Here is a 16328-nt window from a genome sequence, read left to right as displayed (position 1 = left end):
AATGATTGGCTGGTGAGTTATCACCTTGCACTTATCACTTCTTCATTCTTAATACATCTGCCCCTCAGTGTGGAAGAGCCCCTTCGCCCTGTTGCTGCTTGCCTTTAGGGGGTCATTCCGAGTTGATCGCTCGCTAGCAGTTTTTAGCAGCCGTGCAAACGCTATGCCGCCGCCCACTGGGAGTGTATTTTAGCTTCGCAGAAGTGCGAACGGTTGTATCACAGAGCGGCTACAATTTTTTTTTGTGTAGTTTCAGAGTAGCTCAAAACCTACTCAGCGCTTGCAATCACTTCAGACTATTCAGTTCCGGATTTGACGTCACAAACCCGCCCAGCGTTTGCCCAGCCACGCCTGCGTTTTTCCTGACACACCTGCGTTTTTCCGCATACTCCCTGAAAACGGTCAGTTGCCACCCAGAAACGCCCACTTCATGTCAATCACTCTGCGGCCAGCAGTGCGACTGAAATGCAATGCGCTGCATACGCATGCGCAGAACTGCCGTTTTTTAGCCTGATTGCTGCGCTGCGAACAAATGCAGCTATCGATCAACTCGGAATGACCCCCTTAGTGCGGACCAATCAAATCTGATGCATCTCATCAAGCTCTTTACTGATCGTTATAACTGCACATTAGTCTATTTGTAGCATTATTTTATAGATTCCCGTCCGCTTGTTCTACTACAGCAGTGAATCGTTCATGTCTGACTTTGTTACAACTACTAAAGTGCTGTGTTTTGTGCACCTGTGTAGAAAGTGCTGGACGAGTGCCAGGACCGGAGGAACTGCCAGCTCCTCGTCAATAGCCGTTTGTTTGGGTCGGATCCGTGTCCGGGGACCAGCAAGTATTTGGTTGTGTGGTACAAATGCAGGCCAAGTAAGTACATGAACCCAGAGTCTCACAGTGTTTTTTCCCTGCATTGTCCTCAGATCATTGTATGACCCCTGTGTCATTAATAACATTCTGAGCATGGGAGTCGGGGTATGGAGGTCACACTCTACTGGAGAACTGTCACCGGCCAGTGCCCAGCACCTAGCACCAGGAGAGTCAAGATCTAGATTGTAGATGTTGCCTTCGTCCTACTAAAACTAAACAAATGGTGTTAGAACTGCAACTTTCTATTTCTCATACAGTAGATGTCCCTCAGTCCTGGCGATTATACAATTGTGAGCAAACGTGCCATGCTCCCAAACTTCCCATTATAATGTCATTCCTTTCCATTCCCTCCCTTCCTCCCTCCCTCCATCACTTCCCTCCGTCCCTCCTTCTCTCTCTCTTTTCCTCCTTCAGTCCCTCCTTCCGTCAATCCTTCTCTTATTCCTCACTTCCCTTTTTCACTCACTCACTCCTTTCCTCCTTCACTCACTCACTCACTCCTTTCCACTTTCCCTTCCTCACTCAGTTCTTCACTCCTTCCCTCAGTCCCTCTTTCGTCCTATCCCTTTCTCCTTCCATTACTTTTTCCCTCCTTTAGTCACTCCTTCCCACCTTCCGTTAATCTTTGTCTTCTTCCACCCTTCTTCGCTCACTCATCCACTTCTTCACTCACTGACTCCTTCCCTGCTTCACAAACTTACTCCTTTCAACTTTCCCATCTTCACTCACTCACTCACTCACTCACTCACTCACTCACTCCTTTCAACTTTCCCATACTCACTCACTCACTCACTCACTCACTCACTCACTCACTCACTCACTCACTCACTCACTCCTTTCAACTTTCTCATCACTCACTCACTCACTCACTCACTCACTCACTCACTCGGGATTTGAAGGTAAAACACTGCATCAGGTGGAAGGCGGCATGTTGGGAGGGTCTGCGTATTTGAGAGTACTTACGGTCTAAATTTATAAAGCCCTGTTATAGTATTGGCTTATTAAGTGACTGTTGGCATTGTGATGGTATTGTGCATTAGTAGTTTGTATAGCACTGCAACATCTTCAGGCTTACGATGGAAACGCTCTCCCTGCTCACTGTGGTTACAGCAATGTCCCCGTGTCCAGTGTGACTGGCTGCAATATATATGGTTTGTGCTTGCAGATGAGTACAAGAGCAAGGTGGCCTGTGAAGACGACCGCTTGCGGCTGACCTGTAAGAGGAACACCGTCATTGCTATCTACTCAGCTACATTTGGACGACTCCAGGGTGGCAACCTGGAGTGTCCATTTCAGAATCTGGGCATGCCTTCAGTCGGTGAGTACGCAGCAGACAGCTGGATCTTCTGGGTCCTGAAAAGAAGACTGGCCACAATTACCCCATTATAGGTACTGGCTTGGCAAAACTGATGTCGTTACATGCATGGCCCTAAATAGATTGCGATGTCCAAGATGCATGTGATAAAAGACAATTGGATCATTTGCAGGCATGTGCAGAAATCTGGTTGGGAAATTTCTTTGGTCCGTCTGATTGTGCGGTTATTTGCAGATTGCACTAACGGTCACCAATATCTGGATTTTCTGTCTATGCAGAACTTTAAAGTCCAATCTTTAAGGTCAGCTAATCTTTTCCTGGCCAAATATATCCCCGTCCTTTCCCTGCCTGCGTGCGCAACATAGGAGGTTGTATGCTCACAGTCTTTGCTATGATTCCTAGGAACAGGTTTTGTTCTTTTGCTGTGTATGGAATGCAGAGCTTACTCTGTTATACTACTATATAAGTGACATAGAGATGTCTATGGCAGGGTTGCTCAGTGGTAAGCACATAATCAGCTTAATGCGCACAGTAACTGACCTAGGACAGATTCAGTCACTGTGTGTGTTTTGGATCATGAGAGGAGCGACTAAAGGAAACCCATGCAAACTGGGGAGAACACACAAAAGCCACACAGATAGGCCATGACTGGGAGTTGAGCTAAGTGCTGTGAACCATCAGTGCTTACCACTATGACACCGTGCTGCCCCCATTTTTTTCATTAAATCTGTCCATGTAAGCGCAAAGTATGTGGCCAGTTGGTTTGCTTAAGTCCAATTTAAGTCCAATTTGGCTCAAATAAATCCATTGGCTAAACGTATTAGCTTCCATATAATATCTTCTGATGACAGCGTCTGGCTCTCCACCTTTCCCCAAGTTAAGTACCTAGGTGTCACCTGTGACTCTGCCCATTCCTTCTCTCCACCTTACAGTTCTTCTTCACAATAACGTTATTTCAAACTCTGCAACATTTCCAGAATCAGACCAGTCCTTTCATTGGAAGCTGCTAAAATGCTGATTCATGTCCTTATCATTTCCCACCTAGATTCCTGTAATCTACTCCTATGTGGCCTTCCTCAGGGCCCCATCCACTAGTGCGATATTGCCTGTTTTCATACAATTGAGACGAATTGCTGAGACGGATTTCATGAAAAGTGTCACATTGCATGTCCTTTTCCTGCGATTGCGATGCAATGCGCGTTCCCGTGTGTCTCCCATCGCAATCGCAGATCACACGTGCTGCACTTTAGATTTATCTCATTTGCATGGAAATAGGTTGAATAACATTAGATTGCATGAGATAAATCACATGTAAAAATACACTCAAGTATTATTATTATTATTATTATTATTATTATTATCCTTTATTTATATGGCGCCAAAGGGTTCCGCAGCGCCCTATTACAGAATACATAAACAAATAATCAAATAGGAAAACAGTAACTTACAGTTGACGACAATATAGGACAAGTACAGGGTAAATACACATAGTTACATCAGCAGATGACACTGGAATAAGTATCAGGTGGCAGAAGACTGCTGGATGTGGTGCAGTTGAAGATTATTAAAGTAAGAAAGGATAAGCACATGAGGGAAGAGGGCCCTGCTCGTGAGAGCTTACATTCTAAAGGGGAGGGGTAGACAGACAGTGGTGAGACAGATGGGGTACATAGAGAGCGTGGAACAGAGGGTTAGGAAGTATGAAATCGCAATCACAGGCCTCCCGGTAGGCTCCCGGCCAGATTGCAGGAAAATTGGATGCAACTTATTGCTGAGATACATCTCCCTAGTGTATGGGGCCCTTTCCCACCTCGATCCTCTGCAGTCTATCCTCAACTCTGCCGCCTCATTTTCTTGAGTGCTCTACCTCTGCCAGTCACTGCACTGCATCACAATCACATTCAAACGTTCAACCTCACCGCTCCTCCTGAAATCCCCAACCTCTTCTCCTCACATACTCCTGCCCTCACGCTACGCTCTAAGGATCGCCACCTCACCTCTTCCCTGGTCACCACTTCCCACGCTCATTCAGTATTTATCCCGGCCACTCCTAACCTCTGGAATGACCTCTCCCGCTCCATTAGACTTTCACAGTACAAAATAGGAAAACTGTTCTCTGTTGACAAGTTCCACCGTTGAGATAAGAATGTCTCCTTCTGCTCAGTAAGACTAGGCAATATTTAATGGCAGAGTGCTGTTGTATAGAACAATGGGGCAGATGTATTAACCGGGTGGTCTTCAGTATGCCGGCGGTCGGGCTCCCGGCGACCAGCATACCGGCTTCGGGAGCCCGACAGCCGGCATACCGACACTTATTCTCCCTCGTGGGGGTCCACGACCCCCGTGGAGGGAGAATAAAATAGTGTGGCGCGCGTAGGGGCTCATTTGCGCTTGCCACACTGTCGGTAAGCCAGCGGCCGGCCTCCCGACGCCGGTATGCTGGTCGCCGGGAGGCCGCCTGCCGGGAGATCGGAGTGAACCCGTATTAACCTGTAGAAGGCATAAGGAAGTGATAAACCAGTGATATGTGCAAGGTGATAAAGGCACCAGCAAATCAGATCCTAACTGTTAATTTACATATCAGAGCTTATTGGCTGGTGCCTTTATCACCTTGCACTTATCACTGGTTTATCACTTCCTTATGCCTTCTCCAGGTTAATACATCTTCCCCAATGATTGGTGTCTACTGATATTTGTAGCACTCTTTGCACAGTACATTACACATACCTGCCTACTCTCTGGGGAATGTCCGGAAGGCTTCCACCAGACGCCCACTTGCCGAGTGTATTGTTTGTAGGGGCTGGGTATGATATGCCAGCTGCTGGGATCCCGGTGGTCAGTATACTGACACTGGGATCCCAGCAGCAGAATGCCGGCAGGATGGGGGAGTGAGCGCAACAAAGCCCCTTACTGGCTAGCTGCACTCGACGCAGGTTCTATTCCCACTCTATGAATGTCGTGGACACCCACGGGTGGGCATAGACCCTGTGGGTCGGCATTCTGAATGCCGTAATTTTTAGCTTTCGGAATCCCGGCGTTGGCATGCTGACCGCCAGGGATCCTGAGCGCTGGTAACATAACCGCGTCCCGTCTGTAGTCGCAGCACTGTATAGAATGTTGACAAGTAGCCATTAGAATACCTCTTTAGTTATGTTAGTAAATATAGATTTTGCCTACTGATACATTGTAACAGGGTGTATATCTATTACTGCCATCAGAATGCCAGTCTTCATCCCTTCCACTCATGACCAAGCGCTGCCAAGGCAGGAGGAGCTGCAATGTCTATGCCAGCACTTATGAGTTCGGAGACCCTTGTTACCCGGGAGTCCGCAAGCACCTTAATGTCATCTACGCCTGTGGTGAGTCCCTGTTTCTTTCTATCTCTGCAGTGCTGTGCAGTCACCTGCTCCCTGCAGTCTCTTATTTCCTATCATAACGTTATACAAATGACTGTTGCGGCTTTTTCTGAAAGCATGAATCAAAAGCCCCTATCAATAACATTTATACATATATGTAAAACTGCCCATCCAGCATCACATGTCATATTTAGGGCCATTCGGGGTGTAGCGGGAGAGATGACAGGCAGCGTCCCAGAAAATGAGGGCCAGTCAGCCCCGTTTTCTAAGCACGCTAAAGCCAGTGGCTGCGCCCTTGGACTCAGCTTCACTGGCTTCAGCAGCGTGAATTCCCCTGGTCATCCTGAGGAACCTCAGGATTACTCACATGACTGATGTTCACGCAGCGGATCAGAGAAGCTGACAGGAGGCGTGTGTTTACACAAGGCCCCACCTCCGCATTAGCATAATATCATACAGGCGCTGTGTACAAAGACGCAGTGGCTGTGTGATTTGCGTCCATCTCTGAATGTGGTGAATGTGCACCCTAGCCTCAGCGGTTATGTTACCTGCTTCTACTGAGCTATTGGTTTACTGTGACAAATTGATCATCTCTTAGTGGTAAGGAGATCACGTGCAGCTGTCAGAGTATCATGTTAACAACATACTTACACCCTTTCTAGCCACACTTGGCGTGTTGTGAGTTGGAGCTGTACAGGTATTGGATTCAGCAAGAGGTTCCTGCACATTCTCCTTACAAAGAAAACATGTCTGTGCTGCCATCATGTAACATAACACAGAGGGAATCCTGCCGCGTTCTATAGGACACAGACATGTATGATCTCTGCTAGAACCCTCATAACCCTTTTGTGACTGGAGGATGTTTTATAACTTCGTGACCTGACACCCAAAAATATGTTATTTAATATATATATATATATTATATTCCTACCTCTATGTCTGTCTGTTTTTACCCGGTGTTGTTTTATTACTGTCGTTCTAATTGTAAAGCACAATGGAATATGCTGCGCTATATAAGAAACTGATAATAATAAATAAAAATAAAATGATATATATATTTATGTATATAGGGCAGCACAGACGGCGTAATGTTTAGCATTACTGCCTCACAGCACTGAGGTCATGGGTTTCATTCCCACCATGGCCCTAACTGTGTGGAGTTTGTATATTCTCCCTGTACTTGCGTGGGTTTCCTCCGGGTACTCCGGTTTCCTCCCACAATCCAAAAATATACTAGTAGGTTAATTGGCTCCCTACAAATTAACCTTAGCGTGTATGTGTGTGTACGTGTTGTAGGGAATATAGAGTGTAAGCTCCACGGGGGCAGGGACTGATGTGCATGGCCAAATACTCTCTGTAAAGCGCTGAGGAATATGTGTGCACTATATAAATAACTGGTAATAAATATATATATATATTCATTTTATACTGTGACTGGGAGGGTACAGATCTAGTAGTGGCTCAGTAAAACTTATGACCGTCATTGACGGACAACACTGCGTGGATTATGTATTGTGTCTATGCTTCTACAGCCCAAATGGTGCCTGCTTCTAGTCTACATGGGATTACATACGTATTACCGGCGGATGGGTTGCTGGCTGTCTATATCCCAACAGCGGCAATCTGCCTGCCAGAATGCCCGCAGGGGGTTCGCTGCACTCGCCACGCTGCAGGCTCGGTGGCTTGCTGTATTTGCCGCATGATCTATTCCTACTCTATGGGTGTCGTGGACACCCAGGAGTGGGAAGAGCTCTGGTGCGCCGGAATCCCGACAGCCAGCATTTTAACTGCAACCCCCTACATGCATGGGATGGGACTGGGAGGAGGTTAAAGGAAAACTTCAACCTGTCCATAATTATGGCCGAAAGATTCATTAGGACACTTAGGGCGGCTCATGGCTGATGCCCAGTGCACATTGAGGGTCTCAGATCATCTTACCCTGTTTTATGATCTTTTTTGACATACATGGGAGTAAATGTATTAGATTGCAGGAGGCATGGATCAGTGAGTTTTTGACAAGACATTTCAAAAGCTAAACCAACCTGGTTTTACATTTTAAATGATTGCCCCTTTAACACACCAGGCAATGGCTGCATCATGGAGCCTGTTTTTCTTACCCCATGGAGTTAGTTCTTAGGCTATCCATGCTTGAGCATAGGTGGCTTAGTGGGACATGGGAGAAATTTCCCATGGCAACCAATCAGCTGCTCCGTACAATTGTATAGTATGCAAATTACAAATGTTACATCAATGCTGATTGGTTACCATGGGCAACTTCTCCACTGGCCTTAGGGGGTCTATGTACTAAGACTTGGAGAGGAAAAATGGAAGGAGATAAACCAACCAGCTCCTGTCATTTTGCAAACACAACCTGTAACATGGCAATTAGGAGCTGATTGGCTGGTACTATATCTCTCTCCACTTTATCTCTCCCCAAGGCTTAGTACATAGGTTCCATCTGCGCTCAAGCATGGCAATCCTTGAAACCTGGACTGTCAGGGGCGTGAGGGGCGAGTTTGGGAAACACTGGTGTAACTGTCACATCTAAAGATCAACTCCTGCAGTTGTATTTTTCCCCTCTAAAATACATCTTGGATTGGCGTGACTAATGGGAGGACATCGTTTCTGTTACACTTTTGTATGTTTAAAGTTTTGTTTTATATTGGCCAAAGCAGGGCCGAAACTAGGCTTTTTGTCACCCGGGGCAAGGCAGTAATTTGGCGCCACCCCACGTTTCTCTCTTTTTTTTTTTTACCTGTATATAATGATCCCATAACCTGTATGTTAGAGGGTACCAGCTACCTCTATTATATCAGCAATAGTCCCAACCTACATAATATACGGACACACCGTCATATAATACACAGCGACTCCATCCCTATAATGTACAAATACACCCACCATAAAATATATTGTACAGTGACACCACCTATAATGGCCAGAGACATCCACCATATAATACACAGAGACACCCCCATATAGTATACAGACACCCCCTTATTATACTATATATGGGGGGTAATTCCGAGTTGATCGCAGCATCAAATTTGTTAGCAGTTGGGCAAAACCATGTGCACTGCAGGGGGGGCAGATATAACATGTGCAGAGAGAGTTAGATTTGGGTGGGGTGTGTTCAAACTGAAATCTAAATTGCAGTGTAAAAATAAAGCAGCCAGTATTTACCCTGCACAGAAACAATATAACCCACCCAAACCTAACTCTCTCTGCGCATGTTATATCTGCCACCCCTGCAGTGCACATGGGTTTACCCAACTGCTAACAAATTTGATGCTGCGATCAACTCGGAATTACCCCCATAGAGACAACCTACGAGTCCATATAATATACAGACAAATCACCCTTATAATGTAGAGACACCCACTGTATAATATATTACAACTTCCATATAATATACATACACACCACCCCTATAATGTACAGAGATACCCACCATATAATATAAAGAGACCCCCCATATAATATATAGACATACCACCTATATAATGTACAGACACCCACCATGTAATATACTGTACAGAAACACCCTTATATAATATACACCACCATAATGTAGAATAGATTCAGCACTAGACCATCTATTCCATAAAGCACAATACATAGGGCTATGTATAGGCACTACCCCTTCCCCAAATTATCACATCTAAAACCTCCCTCCGTCAGTGCACTCCTCACGTCGAAAAATCATATCTCACAGCACTGTCCCGCACATTGCAAAATTCATCATCCGCCACCCCTCCCCAGGCAGCAAATGTACCTTCTTTATTCCAGCTGTCTGAACTGCAGCGGCGCCGCCGTGCAGCATCATGTCCTGACGGGTATGCAGGCTCAAGGGGGCGGAACTAGCCGGCTGCTTCCTCCGAGTGACAGCATGGATCGGGCAGTGAGAATCCTTCCTGTTGCCTGCCTGTCTACCTCCCGCAGCCAGCCAGCCATATACATGCGGCTGTGGGGGGCGGCCCTGGAGCACCGTAATTGTACCGGCCCGGGAGCACTTTTCAGTCATAGTGCGGTGGCGTGCAGCTGCAGCGGGGGATGTGGATACAGCCTGCATCAGGGGCCAATTCAGCGCCCATCAAATCCGGCGCCCAGAGCACATGCCCCCCTAGCGCCCCCCCCCTAGTTACGGCCATGGCCAAAGTATTTATAGAAATGAGCTTCTCCGCCGAAGTGCAACATAGCGGAACAAAACAGGTTCATTTTCATGGTAATTGGGGGTAATTCAGAGTTGATCGCAGCAGCAAATTTGTTAGCAGTTGGGCAAAACCATGGGGGTAATTCTGAGTTGATCACAGCAGGAATTTTGTTAGCAGTTGGGCAAAACCATGTGCACTGCAGGGGAGGCAGATATAACATGTGCAGAGAGAGTTAGATTTGCGTGTGGTGTGTTCAATCTGCAATCTAAATTGCAGTGTAAAAATAAAGCAGCCAGTATTTACCCTGCACAGAAACAAAATAACCCACCCAAATCTAACTCTCTCTGCACATGTTATATCTGCCTCCCCTGCAGTGCACATGGTTTTGCCCAACTGCTAACAAAAATCCTGCTGCGATCAACACAGAATTACCCCCCATGTGCACTGCAGGTGGGGCAGATATAACGTGCAGAGAGAGTTCGATTTGGGTGTGGTGTGTTCAAACTGAAATCTAAATTGCAGTGTAAAAATAAAGCAGCCAGTATTTACCCTGCACAGAAACAATATAACCCACCCAAATCTAACTCTCTCTGCACATGTTATATCTGCCCCACCTGCAGTGCACATGGTTTTGCTCCTGAATAGGAAGCATGAGAATTTTAACTTTATGAAGTTACGTGTAATTGTCAGAGAAGTAACTTCATATAGTTAGAATTCTCATATTTCCTATACAGGAGCAAACAGCGTCATCAGTAAGGTTTCTGCTTCCAGTGTACTAGGTTGTGGGTTCTAATCCTGGGTATGACACTTGTAAAATGTGTATCTATAATAGAGAGGGTGTGACTTGTAACGTGCAGGGACCAGTGAGGATGTCGGCCACTGAAGAGATAGCGGCAGCTATTAATTAACTTAATTAAATGGTGTCACGGAATCGGAGGAGAGGTGACCTCCTTCAGAGAGGAGCCCGGCGGCAGATGCCTCCGTTGCCTCCCAGAGTTACGCCTCTGCTGGTCACACCTCTGAGGAATCTCACATTAGATTAGGCCCTTGATCGTTTCCAGCCCTAGGTCCATGTGGCCCTTAATCTGGTCCTGTCTCTAATATCTTTCTGCACTCACGCACGGATGGAAGCAGTGACCCTTCCGCTCTGCAACTGAAGCTTCATCCTGAAGGACTACACGTTACTTATCTAAAAAGATGTTGGCAGACTCTAAACTGTGGCAAGCTGTTGATTATTTTTTCATCCTTGCACCAGATCATTGGTCTATTTAAATGGGTTCGTAACACTGAACCTCAATGTTTGTATCCTGACGTTCATAAACCCCCATCCCCTTTATGTTGGCCCCGGAGAATCTCCGTCAGCCATAAAATAAGCGATAGAGAGTGTTATTGGCAACAAGAGTAAAACAACACACAATGATGCACCTTATTTTGGAATTAGCAACGTACTGTACCAAATCCTTTTACAATAGATTCTGCAGAGCAATGGACAGCTGGATCTAGATTTTGCATAATAACATTATACAGGGGCTTAGTGATAAGTTGTATTCTTATTCTGTCTCCTGGTAGTGACCCATTTCAGTCCCATGCACTAAACCCCTGAGAAATCACTTGGATGCATTCTGCCAAGCCCAAGTCTTGTTTAATAGTCTGCATTTCATCTGGAGTTAGCATGCACATACTATTGAGCCAGGAAATGTTAATTTATCGTGACACAGTCAGTTGTATATTTACAGCCAGCATTGACCAAAACACCCCAAGGACCCATAAACACTGCTCTTTGGAATGTTTTAGAGTCCTCTAGGAGATTAGTAAACACTAATTATATCCTGGCTAGACCATTGCATGGCTCTCCTCTGTGGCTTACCACAGGGCCGGCTGGCTGAGCTCCAGTCTGTTATCAGTTCTACTTCAATTACACTGGGGGAGATGTATTACAGCTTGGGGAGAGATATAGTGGAGAGAGAGATAAAGTACCAATCAATCAACGTCTGTAATTTTTTAAACATGGGGGTGGATGTATCAAGCAGAGAAAAGAGTGCAGTGGACCAGTGGAGAAGTTACCCATATAGAATCTCTCTCCAAGTTTGATAACTCTCCCCCACTGTTCCTTCATCCTTCCAAGTTCTATTCCTCTGTGCAGGTCTTTACACTGGCATCTACAGGTAATTCCCCAAAGGGAACGTCTGCTCTACCCTTCTTTTCTCGCTGATGCTTCAAGGGCTTATTTTGTGGTGCCACCAGACACCAGACATCCACAGAGTCTCCAAACGTATTATTATGACTCCACTGTAACTCACTCCACTCACTGTATCTTTCTGTCCTTCACAATTGGGTTTACCATACACAGTCTGACAAATGACACGTTCTGTCACCCCTTGCTTCTACTTATTTTCCTTTAGAGTGTAAACTCTTTGGGCTGGTGGTGGAACTTCTATGACAGAGCCAGGAGGTAAGATCTCCAATGACATCTCCCTTCCAGTCCCCTCACCAACATTATTTTTAACCTATCCTGAAGCTAATCAGGATTTGAGGTGCGGCTGTGGTAGGGGTCTGTGCAGCACGTGTAAATGGCTGCGTGCTGCTTCTAACTCTATAGGCAAGGCCGGACTGGCCCAGAGGGGGGGGGGGGGGGGTGTTAAAATCCCCATTGGCCCGCACTGCCTGATTGGCCCCACACCCTCCTCTAGGGGTGAAGCAGGATCATGGATTAACTTGGATTCTTGGTTTGTTTCTATGAAAACTACACCAAGATTAGCCCTCTTGCCTGACACCCCCCTGTCCCCTCATTTATAACGGGGACCTGTTCTTTGCATGTCCTCTCTAGTAGTTGTCCAAGTCCCTCTGTGTTGGCTGGCCACACCCACTCTAGTGGCTGACCACACCCCTTAAACTTGGGCCCCTACAATTGCATTCGCCGGTGGGCCCTCAAGTCCCAGTCTGACAGTGGCTACTGGACTACAAAACCAGGTGCCTTATGCTACGGACCCCGAGGTTTTTTAGGTGTCCTCACCTGCTGGCTCTCCCCAGACACCTGGGCAGAGTTCTCATTTCTGTTGTCTCTTGTTTGTATACATCTTAAATAATGTTATTGTTGTAATGTCCTACATGTTATACTTACTTAGTACAGCACTGCAGGATGTGTTGGTTGTTTTGCTAAATATTTAGCTTGGTATGTAATTAGGCTGCAGAATGTTGCCTCAAATGATTCAATAACCCGAACACACTACACAATAAAATAGCCCAAACACACCACACAACACAATAGCCCAAACACACCACACAACACAATAGCCCAAACACACTACACAACACAATAGCCCAAACACACTACACAACACAATAGCCCAAACACACTACACAACACAATAGCCCAAACACACTACACAACACAATAGCCCAAACACACTACACAACACAATAGCCCAAACACACTACACAATACAATAGCCCGAACAGACCATATAATACAATAGCCCAAACAGACCACATAATACAATAGCCCGAACACACTACACAACACAATAGCCCGAACACACTACACAATACAATAGCCCGAACACACTACACAACACAATAGCCCGAACACACTACACAACACAATAGCCCGAACACACTACACAACACAATAGCCCGAACACACTACACAACACAATAGCCCAAACAGACCACATAATACAATAGCCCGAACACACTACACAATACAATAGCCGAAACACACTACACAATACAATAGCCCGAACACACTACACAATACAATAGCCCAAACACACTACACAGTACAATTGCCCCGAACACACTATACAGTACAATAGCCCAAACACACTACACAATGCAATAGCCCCGAACATACTACACAATACAATAGCCGAAACACACCACACAGCACAATAGCCCCAAAATACCACACAATACAATAGCCTGAACACACTACACAATACAATAGCCCAGAGGTTCTCAAACGCGGTCTTCAAGGCACCCCAACGGTCCAGGTTTTAGGTATATCCATGGTTCAGCACAGATGGTTACATCAAATTGAATGATTTGCTAATTAAGTCACCTGTGGCCAAGCATGGATATACTTAGAACCTGGACCGTTTGGGTGCCTCGAGGACCGTGTGTGAGAACCTCTGCAATAGCAGAAACACACCACACAATACAATGAAGTCACAATTGGGGCACACAACACCTAAGACAGAAGAATGCTGACACTGAAAAATGGATTATACCGTATTATATGGCAGTATCTCAGAAACAAATATATATATATATATATATATATACATACATTCATTATTATTATTATTATTTTTTCCCACTACAATTTAGATTTCAGTTTGAACACACCCCACCCAAATGTAACTCTCTCTGCACATGTTACATCTGCCCCACCTGCAGTGCTCATGGTTTTGCCCACTAGTGTGCTTTTTTGGTTTGCTAACAATCCTGAATAAGGCCCATAATTCAATACAGGTTGAGTATCCCTTATCCAAAATGCTTGGGACCAGAAGTATTTTGGATATTGGATTTTTCCGTATTTTGAAATAATTGTATGCATAATGAGATATCATGGCGATAGGACCCAAGTCTAAGCACAGAATGCATTTATGTTACATATACACCTTATACACACAGCCTGAAGGACAATATTTTTAATAACTTTGTGTGTTAAACAAAGTTTGTGTACATTGGGCCATCAGAAAACAAAGGTTTCACTATCTCACTCTCACTCAAAAAATTCCATATTTCGGAATATTCCTTATTTCGGAATATTTGCATATGGAATACTCAACCTGTATTTACTTTATTCTTCTCTAGAAAATAAATGTTGCTGGGCTACATAGAATTATAAATAACTGAATAACTGAAATTCTAAAGATGGATAAAATGCAGATAAAATGCAGATAAAATGCAGAGCTGCGTAATGGCGTTTCTCTCAATGCTGACTGAAGTGTGTAACTAGCGCAAAATGTGCAGTTACGCTACAACCCCCTCCCCCGCAACTTCACTCATCTCTACAACAGATCCGACAATGACAATGGTGGTCATTCGGAGTTGGTCGCTCGCTAGCTGTTTTAAGCAGCCGTGCATACGCTATGCCGCCGCCCACTGGGAGTGTATTTTAGCTAAGCAGAAGTGCGAACGAAAGGATCGCAGAGCGGCTACAAAGTTTTTTTGTGTAGTTTTAGAGTAGCTCAAAACCTACTCAGTGCTTGCGATCACTACAGACTGTTCAGTTCCTGGTTTGACGTCACGAATACACCCTGCGTTTGCCCAGCCACGCCTGCGTTTTTCCGAACACTCCCTGAAAACGGTCAGTTGACACCCAGAAACGCCCTCTTCCTGTCAATCACTCTGCGGCCAGCAGTGTGACTGAAAAGCTTTGCTAGACCCTACATCGTTCGTTGTAACAGTATGTTGCGCGTGCGCATTGCGCCGCATACGCATGCGCAGAAGTGCCAATTTTTTTGCCTCATCGCTGCACAGCGAACGAATGCAGCTAGCGAACAACTCGGAACGACCCCCCATGTCATTCAGAAATATATATTCCCTGTGTAGTAGCTGTGTGTGCTCTGTAGGGATATATTTATATTTGCAGCCTTAATGTACAACTAGAGTCTCTGTGTGACACTGAGCAGCTGCTCACTTATTAGCGTTCATGCTGAGAGAAGCCAGTCTCTGCTCTCCACTTTCCCAGCATGAAAGGGAACCACTTGGAGCTGCTTGTAGAGCTGACAGATAATTCGCCACTGAATGAATAGTCTACACAGTCAATTATCTGAGGGCTGTTTAGGTAATTGGATCATGTTCATATAAACACACATTTGTCTGACTCATGTGGGTGCTGCGTATAGCGAGCTAGAACTTGAGATGGAGCATGCACATTAGCTAGAAGCTGTCTGCTATAACGTAGTGTTCCCGAGTTTGTGTTATAAACCCATTTGCCTGATCTTCTTGTTTAAAGGTTTCGATGAGCATGTAAGCATTGCAGCGTTAGCTGTGCAAACAGACGGGGGTGCCGGGTACTCAGCGCAGGCCGTGTCTAACCTGTGTTGTTATAACTGAAAACAAACACAACTGAAGAGACTGCATTAGGTACTTTTAGTTTTAAGTGTGGTTCTGATGGACGTGACCCCACGCATTTCCCCGAACTGTCAATCTCAGCAGCCACTCTGTGTATATGCAGCTCCCACCGTGGGTGGCATACAGCAGGGATTGGTCACACAGTGCTTCTTTGTTTGTGTGTCGTAAACTAAACCTTTATGTATTAGAATATTGCAGTCACGGTTTTCAGGCCAGCGGTTTCAAATTGATGGCACATGAATTCCACACGATGTGTGGCAACCTTAGCTAGTCCTGGGGCTCATATCGATAAAGGGGCAAATGTATGAAGTGGTGGTAACTACGGCTTTCTGTGATTTCACGGAGTAAAAGGGTTTTGTTGCTGCTTCTCCAAAATGTATTAAAAGGAGGTCTGTGGGGGTTTCTGCAGTAGAGGGTTTAATAATGATGCGTCTCTATGGTAACAAAGTGCGCTGACCACTTACTAAGCGACTCTCGCTGCGGTCTCCTGTTTTTGACCCTGAAAGCAGGTGCAGTAGTTCCTGCCATCTAAAAATGGCGTTAGTC

The 16328-nt window shown here is 45.5% G+C and overlaps 1 protein-coding gene across 5 annotated transcripts in view; it reads left to right on the top strand.

Moving 5' to 3' along the window:
* The window catches only part of LOC134908966 (protein eva-1 homolog C-like), a 600054-nt gene that overhangs the window by 293454 nt on the left and 290272 nt on the right, over nucleotides 1–16328 (top strand). For all 5 annotated transcript variants that reach the window (XM_063915258.1, XM_063915260.1, XM_063915259.1 and 2 more), the window contains 3 exons: nucleotides 750–873; nucleotides 2039–2191; nucleotides 5407–5547. In XM_063915258.1, coding sequence (XP_063771328.1) covers nucleotides 750–873; nucleotides 2039–2191; nucleotides 5407–5547 — 418 coding nt within the window. The remainder of the gene's footprint in view (nucleotides 1–749; nucleotides 874–2038; nucleotides 2192–5406; nucleotides 5548–16328) is intronic.

This window comes from Pseudophryne corroboree, chromosome 4, assembly GCF_028390025.1.
Source record: "Pseudophryne corroboree isolate aPseCor3 chromosome 4, aPseCor3.hap2, whole genome shotgun sequence".
NCBI classification, from domain to species: Eukaryota; Metazoa; Chordata; class Amphibia; order Anura; family Myobatrachidae; genus Pseudophryne; species Pseudophryne corroboree.
Note: the sequence above shows the minus strand (reverse complement) of the source record. Positions and strands in the feature narration are given on the sequence as shown.